At 43.3% G+C, this 16,988-nt stretch overlaps 1 protein-coding gene across 5 annotated transcripts in view; it reads left to right on the top strand.

Annotated features, from left to right (window-relative positions):
- LOC116939626 (protein Smaug homolog 1-like) overlaps positions 1-16,988 on the top strand; it is a 71,505-nt gene that overhangs the window by 32,200 nt on the left and 22,317 nt on the right. For 3 of the 5 annotated variants that reach the window (XM_076063035.1, XM_076063028.1, XM_076063042.1), the window contains exons 3-8: positions 647-1,026; positions 4,565-4,802; positions 7,552-7,857; positions 9,886-9,996; positions 13,012-13,118; positions 14,991-15,108. In XM_076063035.1, coding sequence (XP_075919150.1) covers positions 647-1,026; positions 4,565-4,802; positions 7,552-7,857; positions 9,886-9,996; positions 13,012-13,118; positions 14,991-15,108 — 1,260 coding nt within the window. The remainder of the gene's footprint in view (positions 1-646; positions 1,027-4,564; positions 4,803-7,551; positions 7,858-9,885; positions 9,997-13,011; positions 13,119-14,990; positions 15,109-16,988) is intronic. The other 2 variants (XM_076063049.1, XM_032948256.2) reach the window with 2 other exon arrangements.

The following is a 16,988-nucleotide window of genomic DNA, read 5'->3' as shown; positions in this document are numbered from 1 at the left end:
GAGGATATCCAAACTTGGCAGACGCAGACACTGTTCACTGGTATGTCCTGCGCCAATATGGGAGTGTAGTTCATAGAATTCATACAAGATGGTCCGATTTGAGGGCAGTGTATTTAAGTGCCAGTGCCTCACCAGATATTTAGTCCGATTCATATGCACTATATATAGGTGCACCACATTAATTATGCACATTTCATCATGGACTGTAACACTCACAAACCCATTTGGGTGTGAGGTGACCAGATTATGCCAGTACAGCAAATTGATTCCTGACCTGGTAATGCAGACCTTTGAGCATCATTCTCCTGACATCACACGATGTAATGTCAGTATCCCTTGTACTGTTTAATACATCACTGCAGTTATTTCACTAAAGATCTACCATGGCACTACTAAAAGTCACTTGAAAACTTTCGTTTTTTTGTCATTAACAAAGCTCAAACCCTGGGCCAGACAGCCCAGAACACCACAAGATAGTTACGTAGCTACAAGAGAAGAGCCATTTGTTTTTTGGGGTTTCATCTTGCTTTAAGGCACTTTGGAGCTTACTCGGTGTTTGTTTGTCGCTTTTAGTGTTGGCAGCTACATCAATGTATGGTCCTTATCCATTAGCCTCATGCCCTGCCTTGCCGTGCTTTTGCCGTAGCCTGCATTGGGCAGTGGCAGCACGAGCCACTGGACAAGGCCGTGCCCCTCCTGCTGTCACATCTACCGCTGCTCAAGCCCGGCAATGCAGACGCCAAGGCCGGCTACCTGGCGCTGCTACCCCGCGCGCTCGCCCAGGCGCTCGACACGGGCCGCCGTGTTGACGAGGCGCGTCAGCTGCTGTCGTACGCCCTCATTCACCCGGCGCTGGACGCCGATGACCGTGGCGGATTGGCAGGCTGGCTCAACAGCCTGGAGGAGGCGGGCAGCGGCAGCGGCGGTTCCGGGACAACAGCCACGTCGCTTGGCCGGAGGGGCTCGGTGGACTGCCCGCCAAGCGAGCGGCACCACCAGCACCACCACCACGGTCAACACCACCAGGTGAGGTGACTGTGCCACTGGCGGGTAGGTGTGGAAGGCGTTTGTCAGGACATGCGAACAGTAAACATTTTCCCATCCCAGCAGCGCTTATGCTTGGTTAACACACAGTTATTTATACAAAATGATGCAAAGCCATTCTTGCTTCAAATGTAAAACATTCAAGCTACTGATTCATTGTGCACATTGCTTGAAATTACTTGCCAAGAATATAGAATAATCGGGCAATTGCAGAGCATTTTAGTGTTACTTTGACACTATTTTCTGATGGAATTACCAGGTACAGTACATCAAGCAGAATACTCATCACTGATGTTTCTCATGCTGCCATCATTTGAAATATTCATTAATTCCTAGACATTTCACCAGGTGAAATAGCCCATTGAGATCAGTTCTGTTTTGCAAGGGTGAAAATGTACTTGATTGTACATGATAATAAAGCAATGATCTTGACAACAATTGTGGCATCATAATTTTTCAAAATCACTTTGTATAGAATAATTTTAGGGTGCAGTGACGAATGTAATGATGTTGGGTAATTGCTATGAGCTTTCAGATCCAGAAGAAATGGGTTAGATTCCATTGTTGTGGCGGGCAGTTCGATAAAAACGAAAGAATCTCAAGTTTCTGGCCATTACACTCGGCAAACATCACTTCTTTGAATCGCCTATCAGCGAGTTAATCCAGTCATGCACTCGTCACACCCGAGCTCAGTGTCACCTTAAAAATTTCAAATATTGCATACACAAAGATGTCGCAAATACCATCATCGCATGTAGTTTTGTTTCCACACTCCCTGACTGTTGCTGTACGGCGTAAACGATGGCCTCGGCAAGCATCTTCAAAATACTCTTGCCCCACTTCTTACGAGCCTTTGAAGGAGTTTCACTTCTTACCAGTGCATAAGAGAGTTCATTTGAAGATTCCAGTGCTCGCTTTTCTCAACAAATCTACCTGAGTGATGCAATCCACCCATACGTACCATTACGTAATCTACGCTCATCTAAATTTTTATTTAAAGCTTTCGTGACTGCAGGGATTCATATAAAATAAATCTTAATTTTTTTTGCTGTGGTTTTCACACCTGATGATGATTGCTTGTGTTGCAGTCGAAACGTCGTGATAATTTTATTTTTTATATTTTTATTATTTTATTGTTTCCCTTCCACGTGACTTTACTGAAAGAACCAAGAATACGCTCATCTAGTATGACAGAGGTTCTTTGCAAGCCATCTGGCTACCATGAGACATTCGTTCATGAGGCCATCCACATATACAAACACAGAGACAATTTTAACCGAGAAGGTTTCATTCTGGCTTAGCAATCATTGGAAGGATTTGATAAACCATTTCGGGTCTTAATTGATTGTTCACGCTTACGGTGGCTTTCAGACCGCATCCATTATTGTCGTCTCCCCCCTCTTCCGAACATAGATGGACTTGTCCATCTGAACAAACTGCCAAATCGCTCTCCGTGGTGCTAACGATAATAAAAAAACGCCACTTTTTTCAAATTGTCTTGCTGTGGTTTTCACACCTGATGATGATTGCTTGTGTTGCAGTCGAAACGTCGTGATAATTTTATTGTTTTATATTTTTTATTATTTATTGTTTCCCTTCTACGTGACTTTACCGAAAGAACCAAGAATATGAATCCCTGCAGTCACGAAAGCTTTACATCAAAATTTAGTATGACACTGCTGTGTGTGAAATCCACTCTGTTTAGGATGACAAACGGGGCTTTTCATCTGCAGCTCCGGTGGTCTGGAAAAGTCAGCTTACTGAAATTCAGTCAGCCGTGACAATCGGTGCTTTAAGACCAGACTAACAACATTTCCTTTCCCCTCCTGTTTAGTTTAATTGTTTCATATGCCCAGTGCTATCCATGCTTGCATCGGTTTTTTGCCGAATACTGCGCATCATAAATCTTGGATTGGTGGATAGAGGATCTAGGCAAGTTATTTTAGTAAAAAATGCTCCTGTCCACTCTGCAGATATAAATGGGTGCTCTGTAGTAATTGTTTTGGTGGATCGTTTTTGGTGAAGTAGAGTGTATGTATATACCGGAACCATTGGTGGAAAATCTGCATTCCCACCGCATGGTCCAGACTATTGGACAAATTTTGGACCTCAGGAATGAAAGGACTGAGTTGACCCCTTGACCAGAATTCAAACTCGTAACCATACAATTGTGCGTTGAGTGTTCTGCCACTGAATCACCTGGGCAGATGTTATTCTCAAGTCATCATCGTTAGTCATAATCAATGCACTGCTGGATGAAGGCTTCCCTAAGCTGCTTTCTTGTAAAGGCTTGCGATACATAAATATAAATAGCACCTGCAAATGAGATTATTTAATCCCATTTATATTTATCGCAAATAATTATAACAATTTAATTATTGGGGGCTGAAAATAATTGTAGTTGAATAACCTAAAATAAAAGGATCGTTGTGCTTTGGTGTCACTCTTCTCTTAAAAACTGAATGTCTGGAGTGGTGAAAGCTATACTGTTTAAATAATGTATGCCCTTTCCAAACCTCACTCATACTTAGTAGGACTATGTGAAGATGAATCGCATGCTCTTACGTCATATTCGTAGCACAACTTGAGGATAACTTGACTCAGTTTTCCCAGAATATAAAATATCTAGCACAAACAATTATATGAATAAAAAAAAAGATGGATCTGCTTTTGGTCTGGGGCCTTGAGTCATTTAGCTGTTGCACAAATGTTCCACTGGTCACGGGTAAGAAACGCGTAATTCTTACCGCAACCGATAAAATAAGTAAGCAGACAAAATCCTAATGCTTTTGCCATGGAAGTTGATGCTTTTGGTCAATTATACCTTCTCATAGACTTTCACTCTGACCATTGTGTCAGTCTATTTATTTTACTTTTTAAGAAAATAGCCATAAACGTGGGACATGCTGAAGTTTGTTTCGTCCGCATTTTAATATAGCACTGTAAATCTGTATTGTGCAACTTATGACTTAGGCATTCATCAAAGGCCATTAAGAGCCTATCTGACCAGACAGTTGTGTGGTTAGAGCGATCATAAGATCGTAACATTTAAGCCTGGTTGATGGTCACCTCACCTCATCACTGCTCTGAGGGTCGATAAAATGGGCATCACTTTGTGTAAAGTCAAGTGGGAGATTGGTCCCACCATGAGAATGTGTTATTTCAACCAATTGTTTCATGGCCACCAATGGAGATGAGGGCCAGCCCACATTCACTTCAACAGGTCGACTCACTTTTGCCTTTTGTAAAACTGATAAAGTTAAGAAAAAAATCTAATATCCTTGATTCACGAAACAATTTGTCGAGGCAACCAAAATACACTGCACAACCTGGTGATGTTGCTTTAACGTCCGTCAAGGTTGCTTAACATGAAAGCCATTTTAGTGGTGTTTTTTACAAGATTATATTTGTTGAAGCAAATGAATGGTTATCCATGTCGACGACTTCAATGTTTGGCTGCCTTTAGGCACTCAATGCAGCCTTGGTGGAGAAGTGGACCTTATTGTGATACTCCGTGCAGCAGGTGGCATCTCCCGGAGGCTTCAGCCAAGACGGTGTCAGTGGCTGCGGAGTGAACACCTCCGTTCTCCTGGGCCACCAGCGTCGCCACTCAACAGGCCGTCTCAATGGCTGGCATCAACCTCCGCAGCACCACGCACGGGATTCTGGGATGGCTGCTGCCCACCACGGCAGCCTCGGCTGGCAGGAGAATGGCCACGGAGGAGCTCTTTCTGGGAACGGCCTGAGCGGTAGCACTGGTGAGGCGAACATCCGCTGCAGAGGCCTTGGTTCATTTAACAAAACTTATTTAACTATTGTTTTCAATAATCAAAAGCACAAACGCAACATCTCTTTCTCAGCATGTCTCACACTCTCACGCGAATCATACCTTACACACACAGTCTCTGTATAACTCTTTTGCACAAACATGATAAGGCAGTGAACAAATACTAAGAACGAACACCTCTTTAAGGAAGTTATGGCAGGGATAGAGATGACGGTTTGAGCATCATGGCTGGCCAACCTCATTTCCCCAGTGTAAATATCAATAGCATTCTGGCAGATACTGATTTAAGGCTGTGTCAACCTAGTGGAGAGCCAGTCCAAGTTTTGATACCACTTGAAACTATTTGCCACTGATATGCATGCACACAGGCAGATCTAAACATAGATATTTTAAGTTTTTATTGTAGTAAGTAACATGAACTAAAACTTATAATGTAAAGTACTTTTATAAACGCAATGATGATTAAGTACTGTAGGCTATCAATATCCATAAATCCTTCCTTGTTAATGTAGGCTACGAAAAAAAAATCTGAACCTGTGAGCTTGCAGCAGCACATCTATAGTAAAAAACACTTTGTTCTTTTTTTATTCACTATTTTTAAGGTTCTTGGAACTGGCCACAGAATTAGACTGTCAACAACTGTGTCTGCCACTTAGCAAAGCTTTGGCTATGCTTTCTAAGCTGAGGCTTTCCGGCCGGAAGGCATAGGCAGGAGGTGTCGTGAATAAATGCACCAATTCCTACATGTACACTTGGTGTTGCTATTGCCAGTTTTTAAACGTGTCAGTGATTGAGATTATGTCTGGGGTTGTGTTGGGGATATATGTATGTATGTTGAACTTCTTTTACATCGTACATTGCCAACTGTGCTAATCGGAGGTGCGGAGGAAGGATATTATACTAAACACAAAAAGCACTTCTAAAGAAATGAGTTTTACATCGAGATTTAAAAGTACATAGCTCCAGTCGTTTCCTAATTTGGGAAGTAAGAGCATTCCAGATGGCCGTGGCAGAGCATCTGAGAGCATGCGTTGCAGTGACCGTCTGTGTAATGGCTAGCCAAAAGCCGCTGCTGCGAGGATTACCAGAGTTTGCGCGACGGTTTGCGCTCCTTGATGAATTCAGCAAGGAATTGTGGTTCATTTGTGGCAAGCACTTTGTGCGTAATGAGTGCAACCTTAAAATGTATTCGTTCGGCAACCGGAAGCCAATGCTGCTCGGCGAGCACTGGACGGACATGGTCGGATCTTGCAATACCCATCACGAAACATGCCAAAGAGTTTTGTACACGCTGCATGGATGATGGGGAAATGAAGTGGGTGCGAGACTGTGCAGGAAGTGGAGACAGGACACGGTGGGTGATTTAAAGAGAAAGTGGCAGCAGTTTAATTTTAGCCCCCGGGTGGCAGACTGTTAGAGAGGGCACATGCGGTCCCAGAGCAATTCCAGCTTAGGCGAGATACCTGTGTCAGGCCACTGGGCATGGATTAAAAGCAGGGGGTGGACGAACGTTGTATTAAATGTGTCGGACTAATTGCGTACAGCAAGTTCCAATGTGTGTTGTCCAAGACTTAAATAGTTGCCTATTAAGTTCATAGGATTTGTACAAGTTCAAGAAACGATCAAGGCTACTGCTATTTCTGTTATCACACCATACCTTCACTACCCTCTGCCAGATACACACTTGACACCCATCCTCGAAGGTCTGTGGTTATAGGACATTGGAGGATGGCTGCAAATCTTTGAATGGCCACTTTTAAATGTGCGTTTCATGATTGTATTTACAATTATATCCTGTGACGTTCCATTCTGAGCTTCAAAGTTGCTGACCTTTCAGCTAAAACTTGTAAATGAGTCGTTGGAAGAAACTTGATTTGCACAATTTCCACTCAGAATCTCTCTTGTCCACATTTATTAATAAGTAATAATTCATAGTATAGCGATATCCTCGAATAGCATTCCTTATGATATACAATATAAGCATGTTAAATGCACATACTTATGTTGCATTGCATTAGATGAACGTAGTTTCAAAGCTCTGGTAAAATAAAAATTTGCCTACAGTGTAAAATCTCACTTTTATACGAGCGTGGTGCTTCATCCATTGGAAGATGATTGCCTATGATTATGGCCTAAAAACTGCATCAGGCAAGCCAGCACATGTCGCTACGTGATGTCACATGTGGCTATGACGTCAAATAGCATATTGATCTGTTGACCATTTTTATTTTTTGAGTGTTTGTCAAGTCAAGCCAACAGATTAATGATTTCTTTAGTTTGGTTGAGTGGTTCAAAACGGATGACAACCAGTGTTATGAGTAACGTATGAAGATTTCTTTGCGGGTAATTATTTGTTGTCATGTCAGATGAGAGTATATTCATTATAAAGTAGAAAATACATACATTTTACTGAGACTTCACTATTTCCAAAAAGCATTATTTAACTCGTAACAACACTTCACATTTGTATAGTTCATCCTGGGACAGCCTCGCTATGCACTGACAAAATAGAATGTTACGTTACATACGCTTTGGTGGAGTTGGTTGCTCTTAAAAGGCACCACCATCCAATGGAAAAACTTGCACCCACCATCAGGAGTGTTTGTATATCCACCACTGGCTTAGGACCATTATAAAAGAAGATGAGCACCGCCGCGGTGCTCAATTGAGCAGGAGATCACGTTGACCTTTTTGGGCATTGCCCGCACACTGGTCCCCAGGTCTGCTGAAGCGCTCGGCGTCTCCCACACCCACCTCGGCAGCCTCCAGCCTGGCGCACCAGTGGCTGTCGCACGAGGACCTACGCCCGCGGGGCGTACCAGGCTTGCACGCCCACCCACCGCCGCAGCCGCCGCCACCACCACCCCCCTACGTGGTGTGCCTGCCGCCATCGGAGCCGCATGCCCCGCTCTCGCCACAGGGCAGCGTGGCGTCATCGGGCAGCGGCGGCAGCAGCGGGGATCATCCTGACGACGGGCCACCCCTTGCTCGCAACACCTTCCTGGAGGAGGGCAGCGGCATGCGAGGTGAGCACGGGTGCAGGGTGTAGCAGGCGTGGAGGACAAGCACGCGAAGAATAGAGTTTAGAGGTTTTACTGTTGCCTACCACCTACGGTGAGGGAAAAAAAGTATTTGATCCCCTGCTGATTTTGTACGTTTGCCCACGGACAAAGAAATTATCAGTTTATAATTTTAATGGTAGGTTTATTTGAACAGTGAGAGACAGAATAACAACAACAAAATCCAGAAAAACGCATGTCAAAATTTGTATAAATTGACTTGCATTTTAATGAGGGAAATAAGTATTTGACTCCCTCTCAATCAGAAAGATGTCTGGCTCCCAGGTGTCTTTTATACAGGTAACGAGCTGAGATTAGGAGCACACTCTTAAAGGGAGTGCTCCTAATCTCAGCTTGTTACCTGTATAAAAGACACCTGTCCACAGAAGCAATCAATCAATCAGATTCCAAATTCTCCACTATGGCTAAGACCAAAGAGCTCTCCAAGGATGTCAGGGACAAGATTGTAGACCTACACAAGGCTGGAATGGGCTACAAGACCATTGCCAAGCAGCTTGGTGAGAAGGTGACAACAGTTGGTGCGATTATTCGCAAATGGAAGAAACACAAAAGAACTGTCAATCTCTCTCGGCCTGGGGCTCCATGCAAGATCTCACCTCGTGGAGTTGCAATGCTCATGAGAACGGTGAGGAATCAGCCCAGAACTACACGGGAGGATCTTGTCAATGATCTCAAGGCAGCTGGGACCATAGTCACCAAGAAAACAATTGGTAACACACTATGCCGTGAAGGACTGAAATCCTGCAGCGCCCGCAAGGTCCCCCTGCTCAAGAAAGCACATATACATGCCCGTCTGAAGTTTGCCAATGAACATCTGAATGATTCAGAGGACAACTGGGTGAAAGTGTTGTGGTCAGATGAGACCAAAATGGAGCTCTTTGGCATCAACTCAACTCGCCGTGTTTGGAGGAGGAGGAATGCTGCCTATGACCCCAAGAACACCATCCCCACCGTCACGCATGGAGGTGGAAACATTATGCTTTGGGGGTGTTTTTCTGCTAAGGGGACAGGACAACTTCACCGCATCAAAGGGACGATGGACGGGGCCATGTACCGTCAAATCTTGGGTGAGACCCTCCTTCCCTCAGCCAGGGCATTGAAAATGGGTAGTGGATGGGTATTCCAGCATGACAATGACCCAAAACACACGGCCAAGGCAACAAAGGAGTGGCTCAAGAAGAAGCACATTAAGGTCCTGGAGTGGCCTAGCCAGTCTCCAGACCTTAATCCCATAGAAAATCTGTGGAGGGAACTGAAGGTTCGAGTTTCCAAACGTCATCCTCGAAACCTTAATGACTTGGAGAAGATCTGCAAAGAGGAGTGGGACAAAATCCCTCCTGAGATGTGTGCAAACCTGGTGGCCAACTACAAGAAATGTCTGACCTTTGTGATTGCCCACAAGGGTTTTGCCACCAAGTACTAAGTCATGTTTTGCAGAGGGGTCAAATACTTATTTCCCTCATTAAAATGCAAATCAATTCATAACATTTTTGACATGCCTTTTTCTGGATTTTTTTGTTGTTATTCTGTCTCTCACTGTTCAAATAAACCTACCATTAAAATTATATAGACTGATCATTTCTTTGTCAGTGGGCAAATTTACAAAATCAGCAGGGGATCAAATACTTTTTTACCTCACTTTATATCGCCCGGAATCGTATCTGAAAAGCTATGCAGGGTTGTGGCTAGATAGTAAAAGCTATATGGTGGGCCGCACAGGGCAATACAGCAAAATCTAAAGTTGTGTTCTTGTATTCTCCAACATCTGTGTTGCTTGCGTTCACTATCTCAGATGGACTAGTGTGGTTGCTGTACGGTCAAATCACCCCCATGATCAGCAGGGCGTGTGGGGTAGCCCTCTTCCCTCGTTGGATTGACAAATGAGCTGTGCATGTACGTCGTTCTTTTGATTAACACACAATCGATTTTAATTTGCATTGTCTGCGTTACCCTGCAACTGCCCGATTTTCTCAGATGTGCCGGCGTGGCTTAAAAGCCTTCGGCTCCACAAATATGCAGGACTCTTCTCCCAGCTGACCTACGAGGAGATGATGTCTCTCACCGAGAAACACCTGGAGCACCAGGTAACTGTGCTGACTTGAGTTTGCCATTGAGCCCAATGAGCTCAGTGTTTAAATTCCCACAGCTGCTTGATGAATTCTGTAGGGAAATAAACAAAAGCAGGTCTCCTGCTGCAGACATTAAAAACGCTGAAGCGCAGTTTGGCACCTGGATAGCTGGTGGGCTACGTTAGTGTCAGAGTTCTCGGCAGTCGCCAGTGAGATCTAGCATTTTAATCCAGACTCCCGCCATGAATGACTAAACCAGGTTTTTAAGTTAAATTAGATACTGACACCCAATAGCTCTATGTAAAATTATCATAATACATTTTATTTTCTCACTTAAATTCGTATGTTATTGCTGTGCAGGCCAAAGGACATGAACCGTTTGGACAATTTTATGGTAATCTTTGCCTGCAACCATCGCCAACAACGCATTAACCATGAGCCAGGATGCCAACTTGATGGGCAACGGAATTAAATGACAGATTTTTGTTAAACCTTTGAAAGCAGGGTGTTTGCTTGATGGTGATTTGTCTACATTACTGAAATTATGCTGCACCACATAGGAGGCATGTCCAAAGTTTTTGCACTGAGGGGTGGATTTATCAAAGCGCAAGAAGCTGCTTGCCACATGTATTAATAGAGATATTTTCTAAATGGATGTATGAGTGATAAATGAGATGTCTTCAGCTGAGAGATATATGAAAGACACCGGATATTAATTTATAAGCGAGAAAGATAAGAGGCAGGAGATGTGTTCAAAAGAAACCTAAGAAGCAGGACTTTTTTTTTAGAATATATGTAATAGAGGCATGAGTTGTAATCAGAAGAGGGGATAGATGGATATGAGAGATTGGTGAAAGGTGTTATCAGAAGAGGACAGCGATAGAAAAGGCAGAGCTTCCAACCTCTTACACTGCCACGATGCTCATTTAAGCAAAGACATTTTGACTTTTGATACTTTTTTTAAAGAAAACCTTTAGGGTTAATGTCTAGTTGTTTACTGATTGTTTTTTTGTACCACTTCAGCCCATTAGAATTGCAGCTGTCTCATAAGAACACGCTGCAATTCGAATGTTGTAAAGCAGATCATTGTTGCACACCTTTTGCATTCATTTAAGCAAGAAAGCATCTCCATTGTCACTTTTTTCTGTAATCTTATTAAACTACTTCCTACTCTGTTCTGATATTTTAGATACTGTTTATGTTCTATGAAATGCACAGCACACAACGATTGGTGACTTTGTACGCACATGCCACATAGGCATTCTCGTGGCTGCGGGTGACCGTCCCCTCATGTCTGCAAGATTAACGTGAGCAGTGTTTGTTGAATTACTGTGCGAGTGAAGATCACATGCTTCCACGTGGAATAACAAAAACCGCGGTAACGTGTTATTTCTTTGGATGGTAATCCGAAAACCATTTGCACAGCAGACCCATGCCCATACATCATCCAACAGACCGTGACTCTTGGCAAACAGCATGGCTTGACTCTTTAGGCATGATGTCATATGCAACGTTACTCGAGGTAGAGTCTTAGCTTAAGTCTTTCAAGTATAGTTCTCATAAAAACACGTGGCATAACTACTATCAACACATGTGTGCCTGTTTAAAATATTTTGTCAAACGTGGTGCTACGTTAACCATTGGGCGTAATAGATAGTTGTCCACTTGTGGTATGTGCCCCGTACAAAGTATTGAAGTTAAGCATCGGTGCTGCTAAATCTGTTTTGTGAGGATTTAGCTGAGCATCCGTATTTAAGCAAATATTTGCAACTTTCTTTACAAATAATTTGAATACCTCTCAGCACAGCCAAAGTAATTTTAGTGGGGGGTCACACAGTTGAGTTATCCTTAAAAGACATTGTTTTTGTCTTATATGAAAGAAGTATAGTTGTGCTAAACATGTTCACCAAGTCACGTAGAAGGGAAACAATAAAATAATAAAAATATAAAACGATAAAATTATCACGACGTTTCGACTGCAACACAAGCAATCATCAGGTGTGAAAACCACAGCAATAACATTTTCTTGCAATCATCATCAGGTGTGAAAACCAGTCGAAACGTCGTGAGAATTTTATTGTTTTATATTTTTATTATTTTATTCTTTCCCTTCTACGTGACTTTACCGAAAAAAACAAGAATATGAATCCCTGCAGTCACGAAAGCTTTAAATCAAAAATGTTCACCAAGCTTAATATCTGTCTGCATAGCCACTGTTTTGCAAAATAATTTTTTAAGAAAGTTCAATGACCTGTCACCTGGTCTCGTCAAATCTCAGACGTTAAGTCGGGTCGAGCCTGAATAATGCTAGGATGGGTCATTTCCATACACAACAGGTTATAGTCTGCGGTGTGACATGGTCGGTTGCACAGAAATGCAGTACAATTGATTTTACTGCCTTCATTCCGCACTGACTAGCATGGTGAGGTCTGGCCAAATAACCCCCACGACCCACGTGGCATAGCAAGGCTCTCATCCAGCAGTAGATGTGCAAAGGTTTGTATGTGCACATACAGAAATTGCCTTTTATTATTTCAGCTGTTGTGTACTCATTTACAATGATGAGAAGTTTGTGTTTTGAATGAATATGAATACCCACTGTGAACACAAGTCAAACTGTCTCATTCTCAAATGAGAAAGTGATGGTGGCTGTCTCCATTGGCGGCCCTGATAGTGGTCAAAATTTACATCGTTGTAGCGTTTGCCTCCCAATGTATGTTATGATGCAATATGAGTTAGCTTTGGCAGACAGCTGGGCAGAATATTTGTTGGTGGTCCCCTGGGTTGTGGGTGAGCAACAGCTGCTTCACAGCATCTGTCAGTGCCACCTGTCGGCTGGAAGCTGTCTGTGCATCTGTCATTCAGTCCCAGATCATGATGGTCTTCAGCCTTTTTGCTATAACGTTCATTTGTGCTCGCATTCTCACCCACCTATGAACGCTGCAGTTGCTGCTGCACTCAAAGTTGGTTCTTCATTTTGTGTTTGCATCGCGAGTAATCGATCCCACTGTTTTGTGTTCGAACGTGCTGGCGTTCGCTTGGCCCGCACAGTGCGTCACCAAGGGGGCTCGACACAAGATCGCTCTCAGTGTGCAAAAGCTGCGTGAGCGCCACGATGTGCTGCACTCTCTCGAGAAGGTGAGGAGCCAGCGCAGTCGGTTTCTCTTCAGTTGAACGGGAAGAGACGATGCAAAAACAAACGGCTGTGCTTTTCCATCTATACTTGGGCTGTGCATCACGAATTTGATGCTTTGCTCGTGAGAAATACGATTTGAAGGTCGTACCCACTGACAGGACATTACAGCCACATTGGAGTGCTGTCACAAGCTGAGAACCTGTAACCCCCCCCCCCCCATTACACCATGACAATGTGGCAAGGTGGAAGTTGTGCCATATTAGTTTTATGGATCTGAAATTGTGAAGTGGAAGTTGAAAGCAATAAAGGTGGCACACTGTCCTGCGCTTGGATTTTACCCTTTCTGGAAATGAAACAGTTTTGATTTAAAGCTTTCGTGACTGCAGGGATTTATATTCTTGGTTCTTTCGGTAAAGTATTGTTTTATATTTTTATTATTTTATTGTTTCCCTTCTACGTGACTTTACCGAAAGAACCAAGAATAATAAAAATGAAACAGTTGTCAAGATGTTAAAACCCCAAACTGAAACCTTTTACAAGGAATCATATCATCATTAACCACATATACTTGTGGTGAACATGCAAACACTGTTTGAGGCTAGGCTCTAAAGAAAGCTGTCTCTGGTGTGGACCAGTCAGTTTCAAAGACAATGCACATTCTGTCGGAGCATGTTTTTTGTTTGCATGTTCATCACAAGTATCTGTGGTTAATGCAGACATGATTCCTTGCAAAAGGTTTAAGTTTGGTGTTTTGACATCTGAACACCTGTTTTATTGCCAGAAAGGGTAAAACCTATTCTTATAGAGTGATATTGTTTTGATAGTTTGGTAACATTAAGCACAATTGCTTCTTTAAGCTGTTGGCTAATTTAGTACGATCACTTCTTAGCCATTCTCCATGTATTGTTGAATTAAAGCCACTCCATGCCTGCACTACCTTTTCTTAATTCTCTACAACTGCAGTTCATTGTCAAGGTTGTAACTTCATCTTCTACCTTGGCCGGCACTCAAAATGCCATCTGTTATTGTGCAGATGCCCAAAAGGTGGCAGCAGAGCATAGCCAAAAATATATAGTTCCTTAATGTAACATTGTGCCCTGGTTACTTGGGATTCCCTTAAATTGCGTACGATTTAGAAGTCAGGTTACGGTCTGCTTTTGAAAATACTTTTTTTACATTTGGCAGCCTGGCTGCAACCTTTTGAATCATCTAATCGAGTCCAAAAGATGCCATATATATACATTGGCTGGGTGGCTCTGTGTTTAAGCACTCAACTCCTAATCAGAAGTTTGTGCTTCACTTATAATCTGAAGGTTGTAAGTTAAAGTCCAGGTTGGATGAAAACTATCTAATTTGCTGGAAGTCCAGGGTGGTCGTCATGTGGAGGCAGTGGCCCCTGCCTAAGAAATGTGGATTCCTAACACAGAGGAATGTCACTCAGAACTGTATCACTCTTATTCAAGCAGGGGGGTACACTTTGATGTCAAGTTATGAATTTGGCATGGAACGATGCATCGATATTTCAATAAAAAAGCTATTGCTCACAATACTCCCATTGAAACATGAGAATCGCTTTATTATTTATGGAAATTGCATGTAATGTATATTCTTACGTTACATGGAGGCCAATTGAATGTACACTACCATACAAATGCAAAACAGTATAAATGAAATGGTAAAATTTGGACAACATAAATTTATAATTCTTTTCGCAACCTTCAGTTGGGTAAAATCATCGCACCGCTGGGGGGGGGGGCGTTGAAGAGTTACATTACTTTCATGAACAATAGATTAGGTGGTCATGATCTTTCTGTCTGTTAGGCTGTGTCTTCACGATTCTTAACCACTGACCCTGGTTCTCTCTGCATTCGCAGGACATAATGGAAGGCGGTAGCTTGGTACGAGCCGCACTCCAGGAACTGCACCAGATGATCCTGACGCCCATTAAGATGTACTCGCCGGCGAGTGCTTCTGCTCCCAGTGCGCACAAAGGTGAGCATGTATGTATGTACAAGAATAACTTTAATCGCTCTGACAGCTACAGGCTTAGTGCGGCCTGGAAGCGTATTATTAAATAATACACATTACATTTTGATTAAAGAATTACTAATCTACAACTCATTACTAATCATAACCAATGACTGATTACTAATCGATTATATAATTACAATACCCCCCCCCCCCCCCCCGCCTCTAATCACTGCACCTGATATGAGTTAAGTGATGACGTCACCCTGCTGCTCTATATAAAACCGGGAGCAAGCGAGGGCTTTACCATTCTGGCGAATTGCCCGATGATGCTGGAAGTATTTACCAGCGAAACGTCGCACTCAAACTGTAAATGTGGATTCACTCTTCAACACACCGGTGGGCTAATGTAGTGAATTATTTGTCTTTTGTCAACGTGACACTTTTTTTGCTGATTGGCCGTGTCGGGTGGTAGAGGGTTACGACACATTTATAAATAAACGCGATCTAACCCAAAAACCTTTATTATGAATGTATGTATGTTGAACTAGTTTCACACCGTACGTAGCCAACCGTGCGAATCGAAGTTGCGGGGACGAACAACAAACTAAACACAAAGAGAAGTTCTAAAGAAATTAGTTTACAGTCTAGATTTAAAAGTGCATAGCTCCAGTGGCTTTCTGATATCGGAAGGAAGAGCGTTCCAGACGACAGCAGAAGCACATCTGAAAGCGCACGATGTGGCAACCGTCATTGTTCGATGGCTAGTCAAAAGCCGCTACGAGAATGACCGGAGCAGCATCCACCCCTGGTGCTTCTTCTCTGCATCGGGCCGGTGCACAATGTCACTTGGATGAGATGCTGCTCAAGCGTGGCTGGATATCTTCTGATCAGCGATGAGCTAAGAATGGTGTTTTTATCACCTTTGGAGGCCCTTAGACCGAAGTGAACATCCCATTTTTCCTTCCTGAAGTCAAAGCTTTCCCCAGGATGATCCTAGATTTCCCACTCTGCACTTGTTTTATCAATCCCAGAGGAATAATTTGGCAGTTAACCCCAGATTGAGATTTAAGCTCACAACATTTCAAATATAAGTACAGCACGTGACCATAGCACTACCGTTGGTTGCTTTGTAATTTATACAAAGTATTACCAAAGTATCCGTCAAATTGCCGATGCCTCGCCTGCTGCAAGAAATGAGACTTGACACAGGAGTCAATGCAGATAAATGCAACCCCAGCTGTCTTGAGTGAACTGACAATAACCGAAACTTAAAATACACTTTTTCCAGACCGTGGGAACCATTGAACATTACTACTTCTTCTTTTTTAACAAAGCAATGTATAAGAACCTTCATAAATGTAAGTGTTGCCTCATAAGGCACAGGCATCTTATCAGGTGTGGTCAAAAAGTCCATGGGCCTCCTTTTATGGGAGTGCTGCTAAAACTCTTATTACAGAATCAGGGAATCTTAATTACACCGACCTGTAACCTGTATTTAACCACATTCTTTGCATAACTTTCTGCATTTCGATAAGCTTTCCCTCAAGGCCATGATGATTATCAGTCAACCTTAAGTAGGGTAGTGATCTGCGCAGTTTAGCGGGTGCAATTGAACGATCAGGTGTGCGCGTTGGAGCATGAGGTTGGTGCCGGAGAGACGGGAGATGGGGGTGATGATGAGGGATTAATGAGTGCGACAGGCGCCGTGGAGGCGACCGCTTAAGTGGGGGGCACGTGAGGGCTTGGAATGAGGAGGGGTTAATAAGAGTGAAGACATCTCGCCGCTGCCGCTCTAGCCGTCAACGGGACCTCGCCCCTCATGCCGTCGCGGGTGTTGGCTAAACCCCCCCGCCCAGGACAGACAGGTGAGTGGGTACGGGGCAGCGTAGGAGAGGGCAGCA

This window comes from Petromyzon marinus, chromosome 6 (assembly GCF_048934315.1).
Source record: "Petromyzon marinus isolate PM22_M1 ecotype Great Lakes invasive population chromosome 6, UKy_Petmar_22M1.pri1.0, whole genome shotgun sequence".
Taxonomy (NCBI): Eukaryota; Metazoa; Chordata; class Hyperoartia; order Petromyzontiformes; family Petromyzontidae; genus Petromyzon; species Petromyzon marinus.
Note: the sequence above shows the minus strand (reverse complement) of the source record. Positions and strands in the feature narration are given on the sequence as shown.